General features: G+C 39.5%; 2 protein-coding genes across 4 annotated transcripts; one reads left to right on the top strand and one right to left on the bottom strand.

The window, feature by feature from the left end:
• Positions 1 to 1450: 1450 nt before the first annotated feature.
• On the top strand, positions 1451 to 7860 carry gnat2 (guanine nucleotide binding protein (G protein), alpha transducing activity polypeptide 2). Of its 2 annotated transcripts, none has more exons than XM_027007066.3 (8): positions 1451 to 1749; positions 4270 to 4312; positions 4673 to 4814; positions 5018 to 5175; positions 5386 to 5514; positions 5735 to 5864; positions 6181 to 6334; positions 6641 to 7860. In XM_027007066.3, exons 1-8 carry the CDS (start codon positions 1632 to 1634, stop codon positions 6829 to 6831), a joined length of 1065 nt encoding a protein of 354 aa, XP_026862867.3. In that variant the 5' UTR covers positions 1451 to 1631; the 3' UTR covers positions 6832 to 7860. The 2 variants fall into 2 exon arrangements, with proteins under 2 accessions (XP_026862867.3, XP_081563484.1); XM_081707358.1 differs by lacking the exon at positions 1451 to 1749 and adding an exon at positions 3209 to 3846.
• Positions 7861 to 8104: 244 nt separating this feature from the next.
• gnai3 (guanine nucleotide binding protein (G protein), alpha inhibiting activity polypeptide 3) lies at positions 8105 to 22270 on the bottom strand. Of its 2 annotated transcripts, none has more exons than XM_081707357.1 (9): positions 21584 to 22270; positions 16194 to 16236; positions 15902 to 16043; positions 15647 to 15804; positions 14393 to 14521; positions 14140 to 14269; positions 13510 to 13663; positions 11923 to 12135; positions 8105 to 10855 (listed from the first exon to the last, which is right to left on the bottom strand). In XM_081707357.1, exons 1-8 carry the CDS (start codon positions 21729 to 21731, stop codon positions 11945 to 11947), a joined length of 1095 nt encoding a protein of 364 aa, XP_081563483.1. In that variant the 5' UTR covers positions 21732 to 22270; the 3' UTR covers positions 8105 to 10855; positions 11923 to 11944. The 2 variants fall into 2 exon arrangements, with proteins under 2 accessions (XP_081563483.1, XP_026862864.1); XM_027007063.3 differs by having other exon boundaries at positions 21614 to 22269.
• Between the last annotated feature and the right edge of the window lie 2789 nt (positions 22271 to 25059).

Consider the following 25059-nt stretch of genomic DNA (forward strand, 5'->3'; position numbering starts at 1 on the left):
ATGCATACCCATTCCCTTGGTTGCCAGTTTCTGATTTTTGCTGCATGTGATCTTTGTTACTGGATACGTTTTTATAAAGAGCCTTCTAAAGCAGTCTTGCGACTCTTTTTCCTGATGCTATAATACGATAACATGAATAGATACTATTTAATAAATTAATTTATTTTTAAAAGGGTGTTTCAGTTCACTGACACCAATCAGTCACTGTATGTTTCTGGCCACTTTTTCATGTTGTGTACACAGCTAGAGAGAAGCTGTTATGTTAAACCATTTTCCTGTAAAATAAAATATGAGTGCTCCCTCATTGATCCCATTTTGGAAACTGGTTTCTATTAATGAGTAACGTCAGCAGGAAGTTACGAGACAAAAATGCAGAAGAGCCACGTCCTTAAATTGGGTGGGGCTGAATATGGTCAATAGGGAGCATCAGTGCTGAGTGTAGACTGCCTCACCAGACTTCAGTTCTCAGTTGATTTGAACTTGCCGTCTGGCCCAACCATGGTATCTGCAGCCATCACACACTGACATCCTGCAGAGTACTTGGACATCAGGTCACAGTCTGCTTTACCTGCACGTAGCTGAACAAATAAAGTTATGTTACTCTAGTAGCCATCATTTGCAAGGTGACTTTAAAGACTGCAGAAACCTCTGTCTATTGCAAGCATAGCAGTTTGGAATGCAAACTACAGTCTTAGAAAGTCCTAGACCTTGGCAGTCCTGAAAGGATACGTTCTGGAGCTGAGGTCCATACCAGAGAACCTTAATAAGATTGGCTGGGAACAAGAAACGGATATAATTATAATTATGGATATAAAAATATAATTTATCCCTTATTCTTGACACTGTTCTGAAACTAAGACAAAAGGATATAATTTCTGATTAGGGGAATGGTACAATTATTTGTCTGTATTAGTGGACAGCAGCCGTATTTCTAATGTTTACATGAGAAGTTCAGGCTGAGTATATTTAGAACATGACCTGCCATATTGGTCACATCCTGCGTTTTGGATAGTGTTTCTTCCGTCTTCTGAACATCTGACCTGCAAAAGTCTTTACCACCCACAAACTGCCCTGGTTGTACCACTGCTGTTCCTCAAAGCTATAGAGCTCTGTGAAGGTCTGAGATACTTAGGGTCAGACTTCCTTGTATGTCCTCATTAGGATAAAACAATTTTCACTGACCTATGAAAGTTACCATCATTTATCAAAGGTATTGAGCACAAGGTCTTCCACAATATCATTCATGCAAAACACAATGGCTTTTTACTTCTTTCTTTCACTCATTCCCTTGGTAGTCAAGCTAATTGGATTGGCTGCTTTAGACAAGAAGGTCAGCAAAACCGTGAACCAATGCATTAGGCTTGACAGGGAGGAATTAGGAAGGATGGTCTTGCAGTTCACTTCATCCCTTTACAATCACTCTCTATACAGCTGTTCATCTCAAGGGGATTCGAGGGTGAGTTAGCCACACCAAAAGCAGGTTACAGACACTTTGCACAATCCTCCCTCCATCGAGTGATTGGGAGTGCAGAGGAGATTGCGGTGGCATTGTGCGGTCGGTAGAACACAGAGCAAGCCAGCAAAATTCCTCATTTGCGGGTGCTAGACAGCAAAGGGGTAGTGGAAGAGACATGGGTAGCGGAGCGAGTGCTGAGGAAAAGGAGATGACAAAAAGATCCAAAGAGCTGGAGAAGCAGCTCCAGGAGGATGCAGACAAGGAGGCGAGGACGGTCAAGCTGCTGCTCCTGGGTAAGAGCGTGTCACAACAACTGTTAGGACAGCCACTAGCAAATTTCTTCTGAAGTCACGGCTGTATGAGACTTGGAAATTTTCTTAAGTATAGCTTGACACATTCTCAGTGCTGAGGCATCAGTGAGCGTCATTTAGAAATGTTGTTATCAAGTAAGATTTGCATAAGAAAACAATGAAATTGAGTACAATAGAGATCTGAGGCCTGATGAATTCAAACTAAAAATTGATTAACCAAAATGTTTGGAGATAATCACTATTTAATTGTTTAGTCTAGATAACAACTGAAGCTACATTGAAAGTTCCAAGATGCTTGATTTTTGTATTAAGATTTCACCTTTTTCCAAGCACAAACAGACTGGTTTCAGCCCTGGATTACATAGGATTTTCAATAAAGGGACATCAAAAAGCATAGTTTAGTTTTGGAGTAATCCATATCTGAAGGACTAGTGAAACATGCACCAGTGCCACAGACTGAGGTTTAAGAGATTTATTAGTCACCCAATCTGCTTCCAGTGAGAATTTAAGACACCTAGATGTCACCTAATTTTGATATTTTTAATCACATCTGGCATTTTTAGAGAGGATCTGTTATTCCTTTGAGAGATGTTATAACACAGCAACTACACATGAACGTTTTACTCTGGGCAGACCTCAAAGGTGTGTTTTGTTGTTGTTGTTGTTTTTTGTCTTGTAACCTACTATCACATTAACTAATATTTACAATTTTTAGGTCAGTAATTAAGGAATTTGGTATACATTTTATATCTACATAATGCACCAATTTTATGAGCATAAAAATTATACTTCAAATTCTTTGGTTCACAGTGTGCTGTGACTGGTTTCCAAGATTTTTGAGGTCTTGACTGACTTAAGGCCACAGATAGCAAGGCACCTTGGTGTTGCAATTTAATTGATGTCTGCTTAGGAGATCACAACCTGAAGGCCCATGGCATTTTGTCAGCGAGAAGAGAATCCAATTACTCAAGATGATTTAAGACAAGATCCTCTTAAGATCGTGTTTAGCCCCGATCCCACAAACCCAATATCAATTAAAATTAATACTGGTCTACTTTCCTACTTAAAATCAATTTGTTTATCAAATAAACATTCTTGGGGGGAAAAAAATGGAGAAAAGAACAGAGTGATCAGAAAGCTCATATAGGTAAACCGCATCCTTTCCGGTCAGGTAGATAATGAAAATAGTGTTCAAGATATCAGTCTGGATACAAAAGGCAATGTATTAAGCAATGTGCAGAGGAGTGTTAAGAAAAAAGAAGAAAGCATGCAGGACAGAGAAGCCCAAGGTGAGGATCTACCTGCTCTCTACATGACTATATGCTCTCTGACACCCATTTCACTGGCTGTGATTGCATTTCTGCATCTTGCAGTTTTCAAGCCCTTGCTGAACAAAGAAGGGGGAAAAAACTATACAGCCTTATTTGGCAAAAGAGACGATTGGACCACCAGTGCACAAGCAACTGAGCAAGAAAGAAAGAGGAACACACACTTTAGCATTTGTATCCATCAACATGTGTTTACTAGTAAGAAGAAAAATTCAGCCTTGCGGTCTCAATGGTGTAATCCACAACAAAAGTCTGAGTATTTGCACATCTGCCTTATTACATGCAAGTGAGCCATCTGTGCATCAGATCATTTTAAAGCCTAGGCTTTGTCTGTGACTTAATGGCTTTAAATAGGCCATATCTAACTTCAGCACTTCACAATAAAAAAACAACAACAAGGTACACTCGTTACACACAGCTGATATGCAACAGTTGAAATGCCAAGTTTTTTCTTAATTAAGACATATTCAAGAGCTACAGTATTGGGTCTTTGTGTATGCAAGTCAGGCTGTGGGAAGCCATTTCCCAGCTAATCTGGATGGTGAAGTAAGCCGATGAGCAGTCAGAGTCGCACCTGCAGTGACGCAGGTCCTCTTAGCACCACGGCTATCGTCATCTTGGAGTGACAGTTACCTGGGAGATGCCCCACCCCTGACCTGGCCTGACAGAGGTGCCCAAAAGAATCAGAATGCCACTGATCTCCTGAGAGGCTTTTTATAACATAAATCCAATTAGGGCATTTAATAAGCAGGTTAGCGAATCTTTCTCCGGACCTACATCTGGCAGGCTATAGAAGCTTCCTTTTCCTTTAAAGGCTTAATGAGAAATTACATCTGACCTTACTATTGTCATTACTGATCATTACATACATACATTATATATTCACATGTGTATATATTTTTTATATATATATATATATATATATATATATATATATATATATATATATATATATATATATATATATATATATATATACACACATACATATGTAATGTCAGAGGTCTTATATATATATATATATATATATATATATATATATATATATATATATATATATATATATATATATATAAAGGTCTTATCTTATGAAAGGCATGAATAAAAAAAAAAGAAAATTCTGACACTGCATTATGGGATTTTGCTGACTCATGTCTAATTCTATTTTCTGCAGGTGCTGGTGAGTCAGGGAAGAGCACCATTGTAAAGCAGATGAAGTGCGTAGAAAATACTGAAAATTATATATAATGTACTTATGAGCAGCACATTCTCTGCAGGCATTAGACATTGTAATTATACCAAAAAACACATCCGGCTTGCTACTGAAGTTCGTGTATTATCAGCCAAGGCCACCAGATGGCAATAAATTAGTAACACTAGCTTTATTCCTGAATCTAGAATTTAACAGCATTGCTCACTTTTCAGAATTATTACTCTTAACTTTTCCTCATTTCCATGTAAAAGACCACTTGCTCCATTTTATACATATGCCAGTAAGTGGGAGTGAAACATTCTGATAACAAGGATTGAATTAAGTTGACCTGTGGAAGCTGATGCTCATTTTTGCTCTTCTTCAGAATCCTCCATCAAGGTGGTTACACGAAAGAAGAACAAATTGCGTTTAAAGCAATCATATACGGGAACATTTTGCAGTCTGCTCTGGCCCTCAACAGAGGCATGGACATGCTGGGCATCAACTACGGGTCTCCAGCCTCACAGGTCTGCCTCTCAACTCCAACACACATACAGAAACATCCACCACCACCCGTGAATGCAGTGGACAGACACACTGTGTGATAAAATACAAAGAAACAATGCTGATGAATAGGTATGCACACATATCAAGCAAGGTATTACCAAATGGTAATAACCTTGCATGCAATTCTTTCATGAAGCTTTACACCAGCTTTACCACTGCATAGGAAGATGGGCAGAAACTGCAGAACCTGGCGGACTCCACTGAAGATGGCACCATGCCGAATGATCTTGCAGAGGTCATCAAGAGGCTGTGGAAGGACACAGGAGTGCAGGCGGCCTTCGAGAGATCCGCCGAGTACCAGCTCAACGACTCCGCTGGCTAGTGAGTGACAAGCATGCTGTCATGGAGATTTATTATTGGCTTGCTGCTGGTAAAATGTTTAGCCACATGGCTTCTTATGACATCCTAATTGGAAAGACCTCTCCTGTCATGCTAATGACATTCCTACAGCACGCAAGCTCACTAACAGGTTTGTAAATCAGTGTTGTGGTACAAAGGGTCTATTGACTAACTCAGATGACCACCCTCCAGCTACCTGAGTGACATGGACAGACTGTGTAAACCTGACTACATCCCCACAGAGCAGGATGTGCTGAGGTCTCGAGTCAAGACCACTGGCATCATCGAGGAGCAATTCTCCTGCAAAGAGTTGCACTTCAGGTGGGCCAGATGGACATCTTCAGAATAGCATCACCTGCCTAATCTTCTTAAGGAAATAGTTCTGGCCACATATGGAGTAAGGTGATGCAGCATCGAGTGAGCTTTCCTAAAAGAAATACCTCATCAAAAAATTGAGTACATGCTGATAATATGCTGTTTCCCAGCTAACTCCTACAAGTAACAATTTTATGCACTGCCAATTGCCTTCTTTTCACTCCAGGATGTTCGATGTGGGTGGCCAGAGGTCGGAGAGAAAGAAATGGATCCACTGTTTCGAGGGTGTGACCTGTATTATCTTCTGTGGAGCTTTGAGCGCTTATGACATGGTGTTAGTAGAGGATGACGAGGTGGTGCGTACATTTACTTGTCACATGTCTCAGGTCAACGTTTGGGTGCATGCCCTTACACACTATAAGACAAACAAACGTAGCTCAGGTCTAGCCTGATATAACCTCCTTTTGGGAGAAGGGGGGAGAAATATAGTTCTCTGTCATCTTTCATGCACTGATCACCAAATATCTGAAACATCATTAAGCATGTTTGCATGTAGAGGACCATATAAAAGGCTGAAAATGACTTACTTCAAGCCAATGGCACCCGAACCTGTTCTGACATGCTTTGCCAAAGCAGGATTTACTGACTCCAATTTTGTCTTTCAATTTCCAGAACCGCATGCATGAGAGTCTCCATCTATTCAACAACATCTGCAACCACAGGTTCTTTGCGACAACCTCAATCGTGCTGTTCCTCAACAAGAAAGATCTCTTTGAAGAGAAGATCAAGAAAGTTCACCTCAGCATCTGCTTCCCTGAATACGATGGTAAATACAGACCTCTCGGTGTTCTGGCTCTTTTGTTTAATTATCTTTGATTGAGGTCTCTTGGATCGCCAGCCTTTTTGAATCCTTTCTTTTTTGACCACAATTACCTTGCTGAGAAAATCCAACTTCTGATGTTTAGTCATTTAGCTAGGGGTTTTGTTTAAAGCAACTTGCAATAGGCAAAGGCAGGGACAGTCAAGCGGGAACATTTTGGGGATAAGTAGTAGCAGACACCAGCTAGAATCTAACATGTTACCTGTAGAGTCACAACCAGACTTCACTGAATGGACTCATCTTTCCATGCAGGTCCAAACACATATGATGATGCCGGCCTCTACATCAGGAAACAGTTTGAAGAGTTGAACATGAAGAAAGGGATTAAAGAAATTTACTCACACATGACCTGTGCTACTGACACAAAGAATGTTGAAATTGTGTTCAATGCTGTGACTGACATAATCATCAAAGAGAATCTCAAAGACTGTGGTCTGTTCTAAAACTCCACTTTTTACGGTAGGTAGAGATAAAGTACAGCAGAGGTTTTTTAATATATTAACCCCCACCGTCAACAGATATATTACATTATATATTAAAGCTAAGACTCAATAACTATACACTGCTCTTTTTCATCTTATTCACAATTCAAAAATGTAAATTTCTGTAATATTCTTCTAGAATCCCCTCACCCGTTTGCCTGAATTTGAATTGCATTGGTGATTTTGCCAAAGCAATGGATCACTACTAGGGCCTACAGAGATCAGGTGCCTCTCCTGCCTAAATGGTATACACAGTGATGATCTTTATCATCATCGTAATCATACGGTACTTGCAAGTGAAAGTCAATCCAAACTCTCAGGAGTCCTCCTGACGTAGTGATCTTAAAAAACAAACAAAAAAACCCAAAACAAAACAAAAAAAAATGATCAAAGTTGCTGGTTCAGTCTGGGATTAGAGGTTTTCCTCCCTTTTAGGGTTACAATCTGTAGCACTGCCAGCCTGGGATTTTTCCTTCCTGTGTCTGCGTAAGAAATGATAATCTGACCCAAATACGGACATGTGGTAATGAGGTTTCTGTACAAGACTCTACTTTGACTTTACGTACTTTGTTTTATTCAATATAGTGTTTAGGATTACCACTGCTTTTGAGGAAGGTGACATGTAATATACACACACCTGCATATATGACTCAGATTATGAAATTAAACATAATTGTTTTTAATGTAATCAGCATGCTGTAGAATAAATGAAATACTTTTCCCCCTCAAGAATAAAGCTTTGTAGTAGAGTGTATTTTGCAAGTAAGAGCAGTAAATAAATTTGTATTTCAGAGAATATCCCCTGTATCCGTTTCAGACAAGATTGTTTCAAAGAGGACTCATCCAGAGAGGATATTTGAAGAAATAACTGTATCTATGAAAGCCAGTAACATGTGACAAATACTATAGTGACCTCTTGCTTTGTTCTGAATTTGAGGATTAAATCTAATGTGTTATGGACTAAGAACATGAAATAAAGACTTGCAACAGTTTCAATAGGTGTTAGTGTCATCGTAATATCTAATCAATCAATCAATCATTCTTATTTTCAGTTAATTACAATTATTTTTTAAAAGCAGTGACAAAAAAGGTTTTTATTACAAATAAAATATTCAAACATTTATGACTGCACAGTATTACAGACACTGATTAGCAGAAGACCACCCAAGGTTTACCAGACCTCCAGAAAAGGTCAGACTTTGTTTCTGACCAATTACCACAAAATGTCAATGGGTCATATTGATTTTTATTAACATGTATATCAAAACATGTATTGATTACCATTTATTCTGCTCTAGTCTATAGCACTTTTACAGAATCCTTTATGCACTACACAAAATATTTTAACAAAAACAAATCATTAAAAAAAAAAAAACAACTCCAAAACCTCATACAGGGTTGCCAGGGTCACTAGGAAATGATCCACCCTTATTCCACCATAAAACATCTGCTTATGAATATTCATATTTTACAGGTATAACAAAACAATAACATTTTCATTGACCAGGCACAAGATTACGTATTGTTGTGATAACCCCATGTTGTTGAGATTTATAAATTACACATATATTTCCGGTTTGGTCTAACATTAACAAGCATACAGGTAGTTGTTGACCACTGGTCCATCCCCACACAGTACACTGGATTTAAAAACAAACAACAACCTTGACAAAGAATATTGTAATTTGGTGTTAAAATATATATTAGTGGCCCATTATAGAAAAAGGAGACAACAAGCACTTTGTTTAATACTGTAGCAGAAAACGACAAGTGCTATACCATAGAGGACAGAGGCACCAGTGCTTAAGACAATGAACCACAAAAATGATGCCCAATTCTGAAGACGAATAAGGATACTCTTACACACTGCATTATTCTGTGTATGTGTTTTTTTTTAGTAAGAATGAATGTGAAAAGTAAAAGGCAAGCTACAGGTTTAATCGAATAAAATGAAGAAACATGTTAACCAATTGCAAAAACAGTCTATGATGTTTAGTTTCACAAAACAAAATCCACAGTACTAAACAAAGCACATCCAATAGTACCAGTATCCAGTAATTTGCAAGACCTTTAAGGAGAATTATGTTTTTCCCTTTTGGGCCCTAGATAACTCTAAACTGATGACCCATAGACCCCTTTAAGTTTACTTGGTTTCGGAAGTTGGTGGTAGAAAATTAGCTAGTATGAGGAGTTTCAGGAAAAACTCTGACAGCTAAAAATTAAGGAAAATTAGTCTATAAAAAACAAAAAATCTCTCTTTAGAAACAAAAACATACATATGTACATACCACTCATTTTATTAGAAACCTCTTACAGATGTAGTTAGAGGCTACTCTACAATTTGTATCCATCCTTCAACTCAATCAATGCTCAGTTTAATGACCACAGAACTGCTGTATAATAGACATGTTTTGGTGGCAAATCACTCTCAACCCAGCAATGAAACTAACACATGACTTCAGCAGCACTGCTGTGCCTGCTACACTACCACAACTGTGTCCATGTCGCTGTTTTCTGGTCTTCTACCAGATAATCTGCTCAGAAATATTCATTGGAAACTGACCAGTGTTGAATGTTGAAATGTTGAAACTGAGCAGGCTTACAAATGGGGTGCACTGCAACAGCTAGGTATGGTCTGTGATTTGTCACCTATAAAATGCCTACCTAATAAACTGGTCAGCGAGTGCAGCAGCAAGGCAGGTGTTTCTAATAAAGTGGGTGATGTGAGTGGTTGGTGTAGTGTAGTGGGTAACATTTCTACTTCTTCTACAGAGGAATGCAGATTAATCCCCCATCTGGGTAAGTGCTCTGTGCTAAACCAATACGAGTCTGTGGGCAAGACTCCTAACACAACATTCACCTACCTCTGGAACATGATTGAAATTGTAAGTTGCTCTGGATAAGCGTGTCTGCCAAATGTAAAATGTAAGTGCATGTCTGAGGAGCTGAGCTTTGACATCCTCAGCTAGGTTATAAAGGGCCCAGAAGTCAAAAAGCAGAATTCGCCTCTAGGATATCAAGCAGTGAATGCATACTTTGCTGCCATGTAATTAGTCATAATTACTTAGAATTTTATTATAACAGTGTTCTCTATCTGCTCATTAAAATGCCATTACCATGCAAACTTTATTTAAAAATGTATTATTTAAATGATCAATACACACTTGCAGTGAAACCACTCCGAGTAATAATTATAAAATGGTCTATGAAATGGTCTAGTTTTATTTAGCAAAAGGAAAAGAAATAAATGATTAAATTTTAATAACTAACAGTTCATTTTTGCTCATGAAGCACTGAGACATTATTTATACGAAACTTTAAACTTAAAATCTAAAATAACTATAAAAGTATATGCCTTCATGTGTCTTATCACTGATTTTTATATGAAACCTGGCCCTAATAAATGAAAGATGAGAAAAATCTAATTGTCAATAAATGTACCCATAAAACTAATAAGAAAAAAAGAGCTAAGAAAAATCTGGCAAGCTGCGGAAGTCACAGTTATGTGGCAGATAATATTAAGATACTTCTCTTTTTGGCAAAAGAGCTGATGCATTGTCATCCAAAATGGTCTGCTAACAGCCTAACAAATGTTTAATACACTATAAGCTGATTCCATCCATTTCGTTTGGTTAATGTGTGCACAGTACTACTCCATATACTGTGAAACCCATTGAAAGTCACTGCCAGTGAAACAACGGCTGATGTGGACTGCATTCTCAACATAGACAGAAAACATTCATCCTGCTCTCACTACATTGCACCTTGGAGTTGAAGAAAAAACTGATAGGACTGTCAATGTGGGCTGTTTGAGAAAGCTGCTCCAAAAACGCACAGTAAGAACTATGGTGGACACACAGCTTGGCAATGGCAGCAGTCCGGATCGTGTCAACGTCCCCCCGCCAGCCGGAGTCCGCTACAGACAGCACCAGTGACATCCAACCAGTGAGGCCTGCTTCGTTTTCTGCCACCATATTCAAAATCACTAAAGTGGTGAGAGGAGGGGAGGGACTGTCATTCCATGGTGAGAGCCTACGCATGGACACACGTATACAGGGCTAGCAAAGCTATGCTGAAGCTACAGACAATGCAGTTCAGTGCTCTTGTGTGTATGTTACACATATGCATGTCCTAATGGTTCTTGCACTTTCTCCCAGATATCTACTTAATGGTGCTTCATGAAGCACAATAACCATTAGAGTCCAATCCATATGTTCCCTATAATCCATCAGGAATGAACCATGCATGTAGCATAAAGTCATTTGCTGTTGCAAGCAATTGAGGAAATATTTTAGAGCAAGACCCAGTGAGGCAGGGTAGAGGATCCTCCTTCAAAATAAGGAGGAACAGAAGAGGTAGGAAACACGGTCCATGACATCAGACTTGACATGCGTTCGGGGCGAAACTAGATACAGTGTATTTTAAATCACAATATTGCACCAATATTCTGATGCCAAAAATGGATTTTTACATTTAATGGGAATAGGCTGTACAGATTTGTTTTCCACAATGGCTGAAAAATATTTCAGATTTTAAAGACCAGAGGGCTCTTGCATTTGTATGTGTGGTAATTAAAGTAATAAAATGTAATAATAAGTTGCAATATGTCAAAGACTTGAATCAAAATAATAAGTGTATTGCAAGATACTATAAAAAAAAAACCCTCAATGATATGACCGCAGTACTGCGATCTATCACATCGCAGATCCCCTGCTGATTTCCACTCCTATTAGACAGATTAGTAGGCTATGCTTGACCACATGCTACAGTGTTACTGACAGCAGGGCCTTCAAAAACAGTTACTCACTGATTCCAATTACACTGTATCTAAAGAGACTTACAAGTAATACTAAACATTTTCAGACTACATTTAGACTTTAGTGCAGTAGTTTCATTAAAGTAGTAGAAAGTAGTAGAGAAATACTTCTTTAAATTAAATGTTTTTCAGTAAATTATTACGCAAACTTTATTTTGCTGTTTAGGCTGAAAATATATATAAAATATTTTTCCATATTAGCTGAAAGTGCTTATTCTACCAAGTGTCAGGCCTACCTTGGCAACAAAGCTTCACACTTTAGTAGAGTCCACACTCGATCAGGTTATTCTTGATGATGACATCAGTGACTGCATCAAAGACAAACTGCACATTCTTGGTGTCCGTGGCACATGTAAAGTGGGTGTAGATTTCCTTAGTGTCCTTCCGCCTGTTCAGGTCCTCAAACTGGCACTGGATGTAGGCTGCCGCCTCCTCGTACGTGTTGGAACCTGACCAGAGACGCCCAGGAGATCAGAGTCAGCGTCACAACAGGAAATACAATGCATGAAGTAGCAATTACAACGCACTGAAACAACATTCCAGAATGAGTGGTCATTACTGCAAAACCACAGGTATTGATGCAGGTAACAATAACAAAGCCAAAGGCCAAAGAAATATTGGCCTTGGTGAAATAGCCAAAGAAAAAAAAGCTCTCATACATCTAGTTCACATTTCTCCTTTCCCTCAACTGAATTGTCACTGCATTCCTCTAACCACTATTCCAACCAAAAGCTCTAACAATACGATAATCTGAGCAATGAGCATTGAACTATCTAAGGATTGAGAACTTTTAAAAATACGTTTGTAAAAATATCTGCACATGCCTTCTTAGACAAACAGGCAGCAGAAGCCTCGACAGTCCACTTAGAAATACATCAAGCCAGGTAAACCACAATAAATCTTTGATGTTTACAAAGATAGAGTGAAACACTAAACCATCCCAGCAGTAAAATACAACAAGTAACAGCTTCCAGTCAGAAATGAAGGATGACGACTTGCAGACACAAACAGAGATTTTTCCACAGCATGAAGCAGGTCCCAGATCTGCCCTTTAGCAGTGTAGGGTAAAAGTCTGACTCCACATATGCGACCCCTTTTTATTAGTCTCAACAAGCAATAATTTTTCTTCAGTTCCATCAACTGAATGATTTTTTTAAAATTTGGTTTATATAACAGTAAATGGAACAAAGTCTGAGTATTCATACTTAGTCAGAATGCACTAAGACCACAAAGTCTGGGACACGGTCTGAGGTTTGCATGTGCGTAAGCAGATCACAGGACATGCTGTGCAGACAATTTTATTTTATTTTTGTACATTTTATAGTCAATTTCAGTTCAGTATATTTTAGTTGGAATTTACTTGCTCTATTAAATCTACATCTGCAGAATTATCACAAAGTATTAGAGTACATTATAAATTTATATACGTTATAAATTGTGTTGCTACTAACAAAATGTATAATTGTGTTAGAGAAAATAATCTGTGCATAAAAAGTCGCTGCAAGAATTAGCAAACACATTGCATAGAAATTCATTACAAAATGTATTTAGATGCCATAGGAATATATTATAATAAAATAATTTCTTCTTTCCCCTTCCCAAACAAAATATCAATTTGGAAATTGCTCTCATTCAGTTCAGTCTCATTTTTGCAACTCACTTTGGTCATCAAGTTCTAAACAAATGGGATGGGTTGTAAAAAACAGGTTATAATTAAACTTTGCTGAGGCTTGCCTTCACTGGTTAGTTACCCTGGGTTACATTGTAGCATGTACCGAATGGCTGAGAACAAGCTCAGCAATGCTTGGAAAGTCTTTTCTCACCAGAGTATTCAGGGTAGCAGATTGTGAGAGGGCTCTTTTTAATTTTCTCCTCAAACAGGTCCTTCTTATTGAGGAAGAGGATGATTGACGTATCTGTGAACCACTTGTTATTGCAGATGCTGTCAAACAGCTTCATGCTCTCATGCATACGGTTCTGAGGACAGACAAATACATTTTTGTAAGCAAAGGATGAATGAGATGTAGAAAACATTGAGTCCAGGGAGGAGACTGCTTCAGATACTTCCGGGACAGCCCCGGGAGGACTCTGTCTCACACTTCCAGGACAGTCCCGGAAGGAGACTCACAGCTGCAGCTAATTACTTAGTGTGCTCCTAATGATCATAATTAGCAAGTAAGCCAGACAATGGCACACCAACCTAATCACAAACCTTCCAATAATCCAGTTATTCAAAGGCAAGCCACATAACTATGGAAGGTTTGTCAGTGTTTGGGTTTGTGTTAGACCCACACTGTCAAACACATTGGCTGACTGTCTAACTGTCATCGTCTAACTGGTTGTGAACCGATCTCTGCAGTCGTCAGTCTTTTAATTAGTACTGCTCTGAGATTGGGGAGGTGGAGCTAGTAGTTTGGGTGGGTTGGTGGGGCGGGGGGCTAAGGTGGGCGTACCATCTCCTCATCCTCAGCCAGCACCAGGTCGTAGTCACTCAGGGCCACACAGAAGATGATGGCTGTGACGCCCTCAAAGCAGTGGATCCACTTCTTCCTCTCTGACCGCTGGCCACCCACGTCGAACATCCTGTTCACACACAAACATGCAAAGTACAAATATGCACAAGTGTATGGGTATTAGTTCACATGCAAGTTATTTGCAAGTTAAAGAGTGAACAGCACTATGAAGGAGCTGCAAACAGTGACTAACTTGAAATAGAGCTCTTTGAAGGTAAAGTGGGTCTCCACAATGCCTGTGGTCTTCACACGAGTCCTCAGTACATCTTGCTGCGTGGGCATGTAGCCTTGCTGGGATATCCTCTCCAGATCATTCAGATAACTGACGGAGACAGAAAAGACTTATCACCAAGCTTAGATGCCTTATCAAAATACAATTTAATGGCTTAAAAAAAAAAACTGATGGTAAATGATCACATTATAGCTGAGAATAGAATATTAATATTACACCCATTGTTTTTCTGCCATATCAGAAAACTACTCTGATGAAGAGCAAGGCATTATTGTTGGTGCTATAACAATGACTTCAATACAGTGACAGCTAGTATTCCGTTATGTTTCTGTTATATAAAGCCTTATCCAACCTTCCGAAGACAAAGATGAGAGAATGGGGAGAGAACACGTCACTGCTAAAAGCCTAATTTGCCCAGTCACCACAAACCAAAGCTGCACTGGTGTTTGGCCAAAATAAAGACCAACTATTCACTACAGTTCTTAGCTCTTGCTTCTGCAAGACACATTAGGTCTCCGAGATGAACTCAGCATGTAAATGCGAAAGAACGCATGGTTTCAGTCAGCGGTCAATACTGTTCTCCTCTGACTATTATCACTGGAAACATTATTTGGCTATTACAAAGCCAAAACCAGGGCAAGGCGAAACCAAACTGAGCAGAATTGGAGCAGTGAGGGCTGAACAGGAAGACAGCAGGCCTGGAATGCAGCCCTCCAAGCTCACGTCCCCCCTCCGAAGCAGTTAGTTGGAGCCTCCCAAGCCTCCTAATATTCTAAGCCACAGCACTTGGGACTCAGTAGGACAAGATGAATCTTGTCTCGGTCGACCTGAAGAACTCCTTATCGACTACAGGGATGTGTCTCAACTTGACATGAGAAATGTTTCCATTCGCTCACAAGTCTTATTCTCAAATCAAGATACCCGTGGTAAGCAGACAACTGCTGGAACAATCAAGACAGTATAATCTCCATCTCATCAAGCAAACTAACTCCAGCATAAATGACCTTTTGAAGGTTTTTTAATGCAGAACTTACAGAAGTACACGGCTAAATATACAGATACTTAGTTTATTTTAGCTAAGCCTGAAAGGAAAAATATTAATCCTGTCTCAAGTTAGACCATCAGCAGTCTTTTACCGCCCCACAGTTATCGTTCCCTGTAAAAGTACAGAGCAGATCTGCTGTTTTTTGAGCACAGCAGAGAGAGCTCTCTTACTAAGCAGCGGAGTCATTGAGTTGGTACTCCCTGGACCGGGTGAAGCAGCTCTGCACACCCCCATCCTTCCACAGTCTACGGATGACCCCAGCCAGGTCGGGGGTCATGACCCCTTCCTCTGCTGTCCCGGCTAGCACAAACAACTGCCTCGCGTCATCCTGGAGGGAAAGCATAAGAAAGGAACATGGAAGTTTGGGACATGCTAAGTAGTAGCTATGCTGAGGTAGGCATCCATTTCCAGAAGGAAAAACTCACCGCCCTCGAGGGGTCACCAAAGTCAATCTTTAAACGACCCATGGCTCTAATGATGGCAATGATAGACTGGATGGTGTTACTGTACACCACCACCTTGTACTGCTTACACTCTTCCTCGGAGTAGCCGTCTTCATGGATGATTCTAAAACAAAAACCAGTCATATAACCATCATATAATCCTAAAGCAAGTTTTAGCAGGTACTAAGACCTAATCCTTATTCTTAGATATGAAATTCATTTTAGAGTTCCATTCAAAAAACAAACAAACAAACAAAGAATACATCAAACATACTTCATCTGCTTGACTATTGTGCTTTTTCCTGATTCACCAGCACCTAGAGAAAAAAAGAAGAAGAAATGAGTGGTCACACAAAGGATTAGCAATCTGGCTCAGTAAATAAATACATCCCCTCTGGCCTGGATCGCACACTCAGGGTAAGGTCTGCTGAAAATGATTAGAAATTTTTCAGGCCGCAGCTCTCCCTGGCTGAAGTTCAGTGGAATCTCTGACATCACAAGCCCAGTGTGAGCAGGAGAACGAGGTGGTCTATTTTGGGTCGTGATTTGCCAGTTGCGGAGATTAAATGCCAGGCACATGAAAGCTTTGTCTGATGTGAATATCCTGAACCCCATTGCTCCTCAGGATATGACAGAGACACGCTACACTGTACATGAGCCCTTTATAAACACAGCTAATGACTCACTCTGAAAGCCAATTTCACATTTACTGTGGAGGAAGAAAAGTGATATTTGACATAAACAAGCTTTTTATCCATATAGAGAGTTGACACTGAAATTTAGATGTCTGCACAGGCATGGCATAATTATCTGAGAAAATAGCATTATCAAGGCATAAAAAGAAATGGAGTATCCAACTGCACAGGCTTTTTTTTTTCCCTCAAGGTTTGTGTTCTGGTGGCTAGTTTGCTAAAAAGAATGACTTGGTTCTATACTAGTTTTAAGGTACATTTAATAGCACATGTTAATTTTGCATGTATTATGACATTATTCAACTTGAGGAATCAGTTCATAAATCACTGCTTTTTCTTAATAACTGTTCATTATGTATAATTGAAAATGATGGTACAGAAGCTCATGGTAGTAAACTCCACACTTTGATGTTTACAGTGTAATGCATTTAATGCAGAATACTAGCAAATTGCCCTGAACTAGACATTAACGTTCTTTGAAATCTATCTAGCAGTATACAGTCAAAATTTGTCTGTTTAGGAATGGCTGTACAGGAACACTAGAAAACATCATACCTGTGAAGCGTAGTTTATTAATAGCGGCACGTAGTGCTACCTTGGCATGTATCACATGGTTAACTGCGAGACACACGGGATATTTCTGTACCGGTGCAAAAAACAGCGATATCACTAGCGACACAGCAGCTCTGCTGAACCACATATCCTGCAGACCAGGAGCCGACCGCTGAGACCATGGACCATGGAAAATTCCTCAGAAAGAAGCCACACCACAAGCACGCTACACGGAGAGTATATTAGCCAAACTCACCACCACATCCAGTGAGGCTTTGGCAAAACATGACTATGGGTCATATGTGGAGAAATTAAAAGTAGACAGGCAGCAAGTTTGCTACCGAAAGAGAAATCGGCATGAAACGGTGAGAAAATAAAAGACGTTACAGCTACGTGAAAAGGCGTATACTTGCTATGCTGCATGTGTTTGAAAAAGAATGTGGTCTGATTAAGTATGTGAAGTACATAACCTAATAGGTAGAGATCTTAATAGGTAGTGATGTGACATTGTGAACCTAATTGCTCTCATTCAAACCATTTAACTCAAACCTCAGATATTCAAAATACAGCAATTAAGTATGTTAATTCAGTTAAAGGTGAATGCAAAAATGTATTGATACATAAACCAACAAAAATATCATTCACTAAGCTAAGCTGCACTATCAGTTTGAGCAAGGCCCTATCCAGACCCAGTCATTTTCATGGAGCTCAACAATGCTGCAAAAGCAATGAGCAGGGAAATAGCAGATTCATTGTTTATTCTACACTCTGGAAAATGTCAATCCTAAGCCACTAGTTTATTACATTGCAACCATTTTCCATCACTACTCTATTATTAGAAAAGAAAGACTAGAGCAGAGTGTAACTACATCTTTAGAGAATTTCCCTGCATTTTCTCTCAGTATCATGGAATGTAACCACATCAGGGCATAACCTACCAAAATTAACGAGCAACACAAGCAATATATAAGCTCTTCCCAAAATTTGGAGGGGAAACAAAACACAAACAGTATCCCAGCATACCTGGAGGCCAAAATGCCATTGCAAGTTTTATTACAGCATTCTTTTTCTCATTACATAAACTTGTAAGTGGCAAATTCCCTTACTGGTTCAGCTACACTGATGACAGAGTGTTTGTGGTTTGTTTACCCAGTTTTGCAATGGCTCACACCAAGGTTATGGAGTTGGACAGCACACATCAAACCTATGATACATCAGTATAACTGCGCATCAGGAAGGCATAATTTAATGTCTCCATTTTTGTGTAGGTGACTGGTAGCTTGAGCTCGACTACCAGGGTCCTGGCATGCACACGACACAGAGGTCTCTTACTGGAAGTGAGTGCAGTGGTCACAGCACACTAATTTCCATAAACATCTGTGAATGGTTTGAATGGGTGTGTGAATAGCCTCGTGGCCCCGGTAATTACACGGCAAGAGGCAGTAGCATTTGCGCTGTGGTTGAGGCCCCAGCGATTACAGAGATCAGCTGAAGAATTCAACTCAGGTTGATTTATGGGGCTCTGTTACAGCGACACGTTCTACAGTGGAGCAGGACACAACCCTAGGCCTGGTCATATCTTCCTATTAACAACAAGAGGGCAATATCCTTCCATTAGCCACGGAAGTTGAGTTAAACAGCGGTGTTCAATCCATTCTCCACTGCTGCAAGCGAGCAGTATTATGACACATCTGTATTTCTGCTAAGTACATCCACTGTTCACACACACACACACACACACACACACACACACACACACACACACACACACACACACACACACACACAGTTTATATAGCTGACATAGAAGGTTAATCACTGAGCAAAGCTTCTGCATTAGATACTGTGTGTTTATAAGAAAAGGGCATTAAGAAGAAAGCTTTGTCGAAACGTGCTAGTGATAATGAAGCTGGGGTGAGTCGGGGATTGGATTTTAGCAAAAAGCTGGATGGATTTGCAAACCAGCCTACAAACCATTGGGCACAGCCCATTAATTCCCACCCAGCGGTAAGAGTGGAGTGGCAGAAATGGACCTGGAATTGCTGATGTCAGGAGAAGACTGGAGACAAGCCCTCCCCAAGAGTCAGGAGAAGAAACACACTTCCTGCAACACTGCACTGAAAGCCCATGAGCTCAGCTCCTTGAGCTACCAGTGCTTCAAGCACTGTGAATTTGCCTCACTTTACTTGCTGCCAGTGGACATCAGCTGGCGTTAAGAGGTTCCAACGATGCACCACAGTTAACTAATGACATGATCTGCAGTTGGACCTGCTCCCAGGACAGTGTTGTCTGCTGAGCCCATGGGAGAACAGAGACTGGGCAGGATAAACCTCAGCCTTTAGTCCGAGTGCTCAGAGATTGTCTCAATGTCCACAAAGATACCCAAAATTCTGAGCAAGCCTGTTCTCTTTGCTTGGAACACTCTGTGTAGCAATGAACCTGAATTGTCAGGGAATTTGTAAAGCACAGCTAAAAGTCTTCCACCTATCATTGTTGGATGGCATAGTCAATTACTGTCAGACAAAACTAAGGTGTAAGGACACTGTATACCATTATCTGATATTACAGTGGAATAATATGGATTTACACTGGTCTGTATTTGTTGTGGCAAAATAATATATTAAGTCTTTGTCTGTGCATTTGAAATATTTCATTTTTATACTTTATAGTGTGTACTGTGTACTGTATACTGCACTAATATATGGAAGGAATATTTTGTTTCTTATGTTTTACTGATTTAAAAAAAGCTTTATGAGGAGTAGGAGCTTTTTTTCAGCTATCGTTTTTGAACACCATTTGGGGCTCAGTGAAAAGCTCACACCAATTGCAGCAAACCACACACTCACCCGCTCTCAAGCATTCAGAGCATAAGTCGAGCAGCCCTTGCACACTCCAGCGAGCCACACAGTTCAAAAAAGAGCAGAGAAAGCCTGGATCTGGGGGAGGTTAAAAAAAAAAAAAAAAAAAAAAAGGAATCCCAATGTTGCAATTTTTCTGACCAATAACTAAATCTGTAAGTCTTTTCAATGTTGCAGAACTGTTCAATGTTGATTCAGAAGTAAGACCTTTGTATCCAGGATATTATAGAATAAACTATGAAAGGCAGCAGAACAGAGAACAGGACAATGTAATAATGAGGCTAACCATTGCTGAACATGACATCATAAACCCAGAGTAGCTCCTGTGGGGTAAGGTAGTCTTTACATAGTCTGCATACCACAAGAGAGCAGCTTCAGCCTCTCACAGCTCATCTCAACTGAAGATGAAGGAGGATAATGTACAAAGTCACAAAAGACATGACCAGGCAGAGCTGCCAAAATGGCCTTTACGTGAATAATGAAGCCCAAAGCTGAATGGGGGCCACTAGTTCCTGCAATGTTGGCATATTTGCCACTGTGATCTTAGTGATATGACATCACAGGTCACTGGGCTATTTTAAAACTAACCATTCCTGCTTGTGCCAATACTACTCAGCATATGAGCATACCAACAAAAAATAGAACTACAAATTTTCATGCCATGAATTAACAAACCAAACTCAGATAAAGCCGTCCTCAGAAATTCATAGTCTTGCAACTGTTTTTGTCATATTACAATCCCAACAAGTTACAACAGAGCTGACTTTTGTAGCTCCATTTCATCTAAACATTATACATCTAAACATTTGATAACTTTTTGCTTACAAGGAAAGTAATAACACATTCTGAATATTTTTACAGAACACTAAGTTTACTCTGTCAAACAAGTCAAGAGAGGCAATTCCAGCCATACCAATCTTCCAAGCTTCACAGTTAACCAAGCAAGGGAAAGACTTCTATTTTGTGGTTCTCAAATTATGGTGTCTCCTCACAGGCAACCCTTTACTGTAATTTAGACAGCACAGAATAGTTATATCCCTGAGAACACTACAGATGTTACTAGTTTGTGAATATTATATATAGCTGAAACATGCAGACATTTAAAAAACAAACAAACAAACAAAAAACCTGATTTAGATCACATTAAACTGTCAGGCTTATTAAATCATTCACTCACACCCCTGGCAACGGTACAATTACCCCCACCCCCCCACCCCCGCCTGAATTTTGAGCGAACTTACCGTTCTCGTTTGTAACTCAAGAGTTAATAGCAGAACAGCACAGTAGTTCCAAGGAATCATAGGTGTTAAGAGCATGTTTTTAAAATACAAAACAAAGACCTGCTCTTCAGAAACACTCTGTTCACATTCGACGACGAACTTGCTTATTCATTCAGAAACTCGACAGCCACAAGCTTTGTTGACAAAATTCACTAGCCTAGTCGCCAACACCTTTATCCGTACACCAAACAGTGCCTTCAGACATAGTTCATCACCATCAGCTCAAATATGTCAACACCTAACGTCAACACGACTTAACATCACCACTGTAACGAAACACACCTGTCTTGATACATTTACTGGCGCCCTTACCAAGCAGCAGTAGTTTTACTTCTCTGGATGCTTTCTCTCCATCTTCCCGCAGATTCCGATCAATCATTTTGCTCCTCTCCACCGCAGCCTTATCTTCTGCGCTTAGCGTGCAGCCCATCTTGACTTCCCAGTCGTCCTTTTCTTTGCGTAAGTCAGCCAACAAACGAAACAATAACTACAAAGTGCGATGCAGCGACGACCTTCGCCTAGTTTTCTGAAAAGCGAAACGTGTGACCGAGAAAAGGCGTTGGCACTGGTTCTCACATGGAAAGGAGAGCTGCGAGACGACTTGCCGTGCAGCGAAAGGAAACAGCTGTCTTTTAAAAACAAATCAAAACAGCAGCTGTAAACAACACGCAGCTAAATCATCCGCGAGGCAGACAGCTCCGATGAAACGGCATTTGTTCCTTCGTAAACACGGCAGCCTAGCTTGCAAAATATTCCGCTTAGTAAAAAGTGCTTACAATTAGTACGGTCAGAGCTGTTTACGACAGATGAGAATGTCTAATCTAACCATGTACCCCGCCAAAAATACCACGCATAAGAGTTTAGGTTACTCAAGCATGTTTAACATAATTACTGAAGAAAGTTAGTCGTAAGCCTTAGATGAGTTCGACTTAAGACCGTGCGCTCAATGTTCAGTCGTGGTCGCTTGGAAAAATGCAGAAAAAAATGCATGGCAAAAATCCTTTTGACCGAATGCTGGGAAATGTAGTCCCCGTGAGTACAAGCTATACATTTTTGCGTTGTCTTTATAAGTAGTTATCGTTCAGATATTCAGTACTCTGTTCTTTTAATTAACAAAATGCACTGCTTGCTGGCACTGCTATTTTGACGCTATAAAACATGATATAGACATGAAAACAGCTACTACGCGACGCAGATTTCATCGTTGTTCAGAAATAGCAGATCAGAAATAATAACCAATTTTGATGACATTATTAGGTATACTATTTGGCAAACAGCACAGGCAATAGCAAGAACATTTTTAAACGTACTTATTCACTAATTGACAAACTAATTCCTAGTTCTTCTTTGTAATGTCATCTTGAATCACTCCTCAGACTATTGTATTATAGCCTGTAAATGTAACATGTTTTAACATGTTTTATTTTATGGCTAAAACATGTAACATGTATATATATATATTTTTTTTTAACAAACCAGCTAGAAATAAACCACAAAATAATACTTTATTATAAGTCACAACTATTGTTGATGAATTCTGGAGGAAGTAGCTTATTCATGATGGTCTCTACATATATCCTGCATACAAACGGTCCCTCAGCCAAACAAATGGTGCTGAGGATAAGTTACCATGGAAACACCAAGCTCCTCTGTGGTTTGAAATAAATCTGGACTTCAGTTCAGCTAAGGCTGGATTGGTCTGGCCTGTCCATGCATTGTAGAATGGGATGAATGCATAGTCTGAACTGTTACAAATAGCCAAATTTCATGTGTTTTTAAATTATGCTGCAAAGGCAAGTATATTCGGTAAGTATATACAATGCAATGCTTACAATACTGTGAATGTTTTGAGATACCCAAGTATTCAGTTCAGTAAAAACAGATAGAAATCATTGCCATGCCATGTTATAGTATATACTAAAGTGATTGTATACATGCATTATATGACCAGTTTTTCCTGGATAGTATTTAATCTAATCAAAACCTACAAAAATATAGAAGAATTGCAAATATCCTTTGATTTAGGTTGACTTAAGGAGATAATCAGATGTTCTTTCTATGTGTTTTTTTTTTTTTTTAATCAGTTGCAATTTTAACCAATTCTGAACCAATACTAAATGACTCACAAAGCTCACTGATCATCTTTATCCCTTGGCTCAGCTAAAAGGTCAAAGTGTTTGAACTTAACCACTAGGGGCCACCTTCTCACCTACTCATACTAAACATCAAAGCACAACAATGCAAATCAGTCTTGATGTGTTTGTTTGGAGATGGCGTCTCTGGGAGGATAACAAGTGGAGGGTCTAAAAATACAATTTCAGAGAGCTTATCCAGCCTTACTTATTTTTTAACAGTACGTGTGCTCTTTTTAATAATGGAACTCATGATCTTGGTATTGCTAGCTGCACGCTATACAGGAGCAGGAGCTCAAAACTATATTACTGACACAGTAAAATTTAGAAGTTAGCTAGTTTGCACACCAGGCAAATAACATACCACTGGACCACGATGGGTACAGAGGAATTTGAATGAATACATATTTTTCAGTGTGTATGCATTTAGTATGGATCCACGGTGTGAGTTGAACCACTGATGTTGAATGCAACACTTCTAAGTGTCCAAATCCTAACCTTAATTTTCAACCTTATTTTATCCTAACTTGTCTTAACAAAGTTTTAGGCAGTAGTATATTTTTGGAGGTGTCTTCCCCTTCCACTGTGTCTGCTTTTGACATTTTTGAGATATCAAGGAGTTACATAAGGGGTGTGGTGACTACAGTCTCAGTGAAGTTCATAAGCTGCTATAGACTTAGTTAACCTTTTTGGACAATGTAAAATTTGCATTTAGAAATGTCAGTTGACTGCTAGTACCCCTACATTAAAAATATTTTATTGCCATAAAAAAACCTACACATTGTACACATTTTTGCCCAATGTTTCTCCAAATGTTAGTTATCTCAGAGTCCACCCATAGTAATCAAATCCTCCCCATCACCTGACACCACCAAGCCAGGAGGGTGAAGGCAAGCACTTGCTTCCTCTGATGCCCATGCAGCCACCTACCACATCTTTCACACTGCCACACGCGAAACATGACTGGACAGCTCCACATGTTTGGAGGAGGGCACCAGCAACCAGCTTCACCTATGCAGGCAAGCAGACATCCAGATTGGTTGGCACCATGTTGGGGGATGGGGGAAGCCAACAATCACCTGATGATAGGGCCAGCACCTAGACGGCTGAGCCATTTGGGAGCCCAAACGTTTTAGCACTTTCAATGTAGAAAAGATTTGCCTAGAAGACATACAGGAGGTGCAGGAAGTGATACAAGACTGAGAAAAGAAGGTGACTTACTTCAGCATAGCATGGTTAACTTTTCTGTTTATTGTACTTGTTCACTGTAGATAAATTGTGGATTTGTGAGAGGAGTTTTGGTGCTGAAATCCCAAAGTTTCTTATCTTAAGTACATGGCTGCACATTTGAAACAGCTTGTTGTGAATGAACCTGGTGTGATTCAAGTATTCTAACAAAGTCTATCTTCATGATCGGTGCTTTCCAAACCTAATAACAAATTATTCATCAGTCAATGTATTTTATCAGTTTTTCGGTGAAAATTGTTTAAGGTGATAGATACTTTATTCAACATTTTGATATGTTGTTGCACAAGAGTTTTTAAAAATTCTGTCTATTTTTGTTTTGATATTTTCACTCTTTATAATTCACAAATTGGTTTACTCTGTCCAAAACCAGCTACAGTA

The sequence above is a fragment of the Electrophorus electricus genome, chromosome 25, assembly GCF_041902795.1.
Source record: "Electrophorus electricus isolate QZ-2024a chromosome 25, ASM4190279v1, whole genome shotgun sequence".
In the NCBI taxonomy this organism is placed as follows: Eukaryota; Metazoa; Chordata; class Actinopteri; order Gymnotiformes; family Gymnotidae; genus Electrophorus; species Electrophorus electricus.

Excerpts from the sequence above, each read along its gene's own strand:
- gnat2 (XM_027007066.3), top strand. The coding sequence starts at position 1,632 with ATGGGTAGCGGAGCGAGTGCTGAGGAAAAGGAGATGACAAAAAGATCC. Across the intron at positions 1,750-4,269 it reads GGTCAAGCTGCTGCTCCTGG|GTGCTGGTGAGTCAGGGAAG; the intron begins GTAAGAGCGTGT and ends TATTTTCTGCAG. Across the intron at positions 5,515-5,734 it reads TGCAAAGAGTTGCACTTCAG|GATGTTCGATGTGGGTGGCC; the intron begins GTGGGCCAGATG and ends TTTTCACTCCAG.
- gnai3 (XM_081707357.1), bottom strand. The coding sequence starts at position 21,731 with ATGGGCTGCACGCTAAGCGCAGAAGATAAGGCTGCGGTGGAGAGGAGC. Across the intron at positions 16,237-21,583 it reads CAGTAAATGTATCAAGACAG|GTGCTGGTGAATCAGGAAAA; the intron begins GTGTGTTTCGTT and ends TTTTTTCTCTAG. Across the intron at positions 12,136-13,509 it reads CTGCTACCCTGAATACTCTG|GTTCCAACACGTACGAGGAG; the intron begins GTGAGAAAAGAC and ends GTCTCTGGTCAG.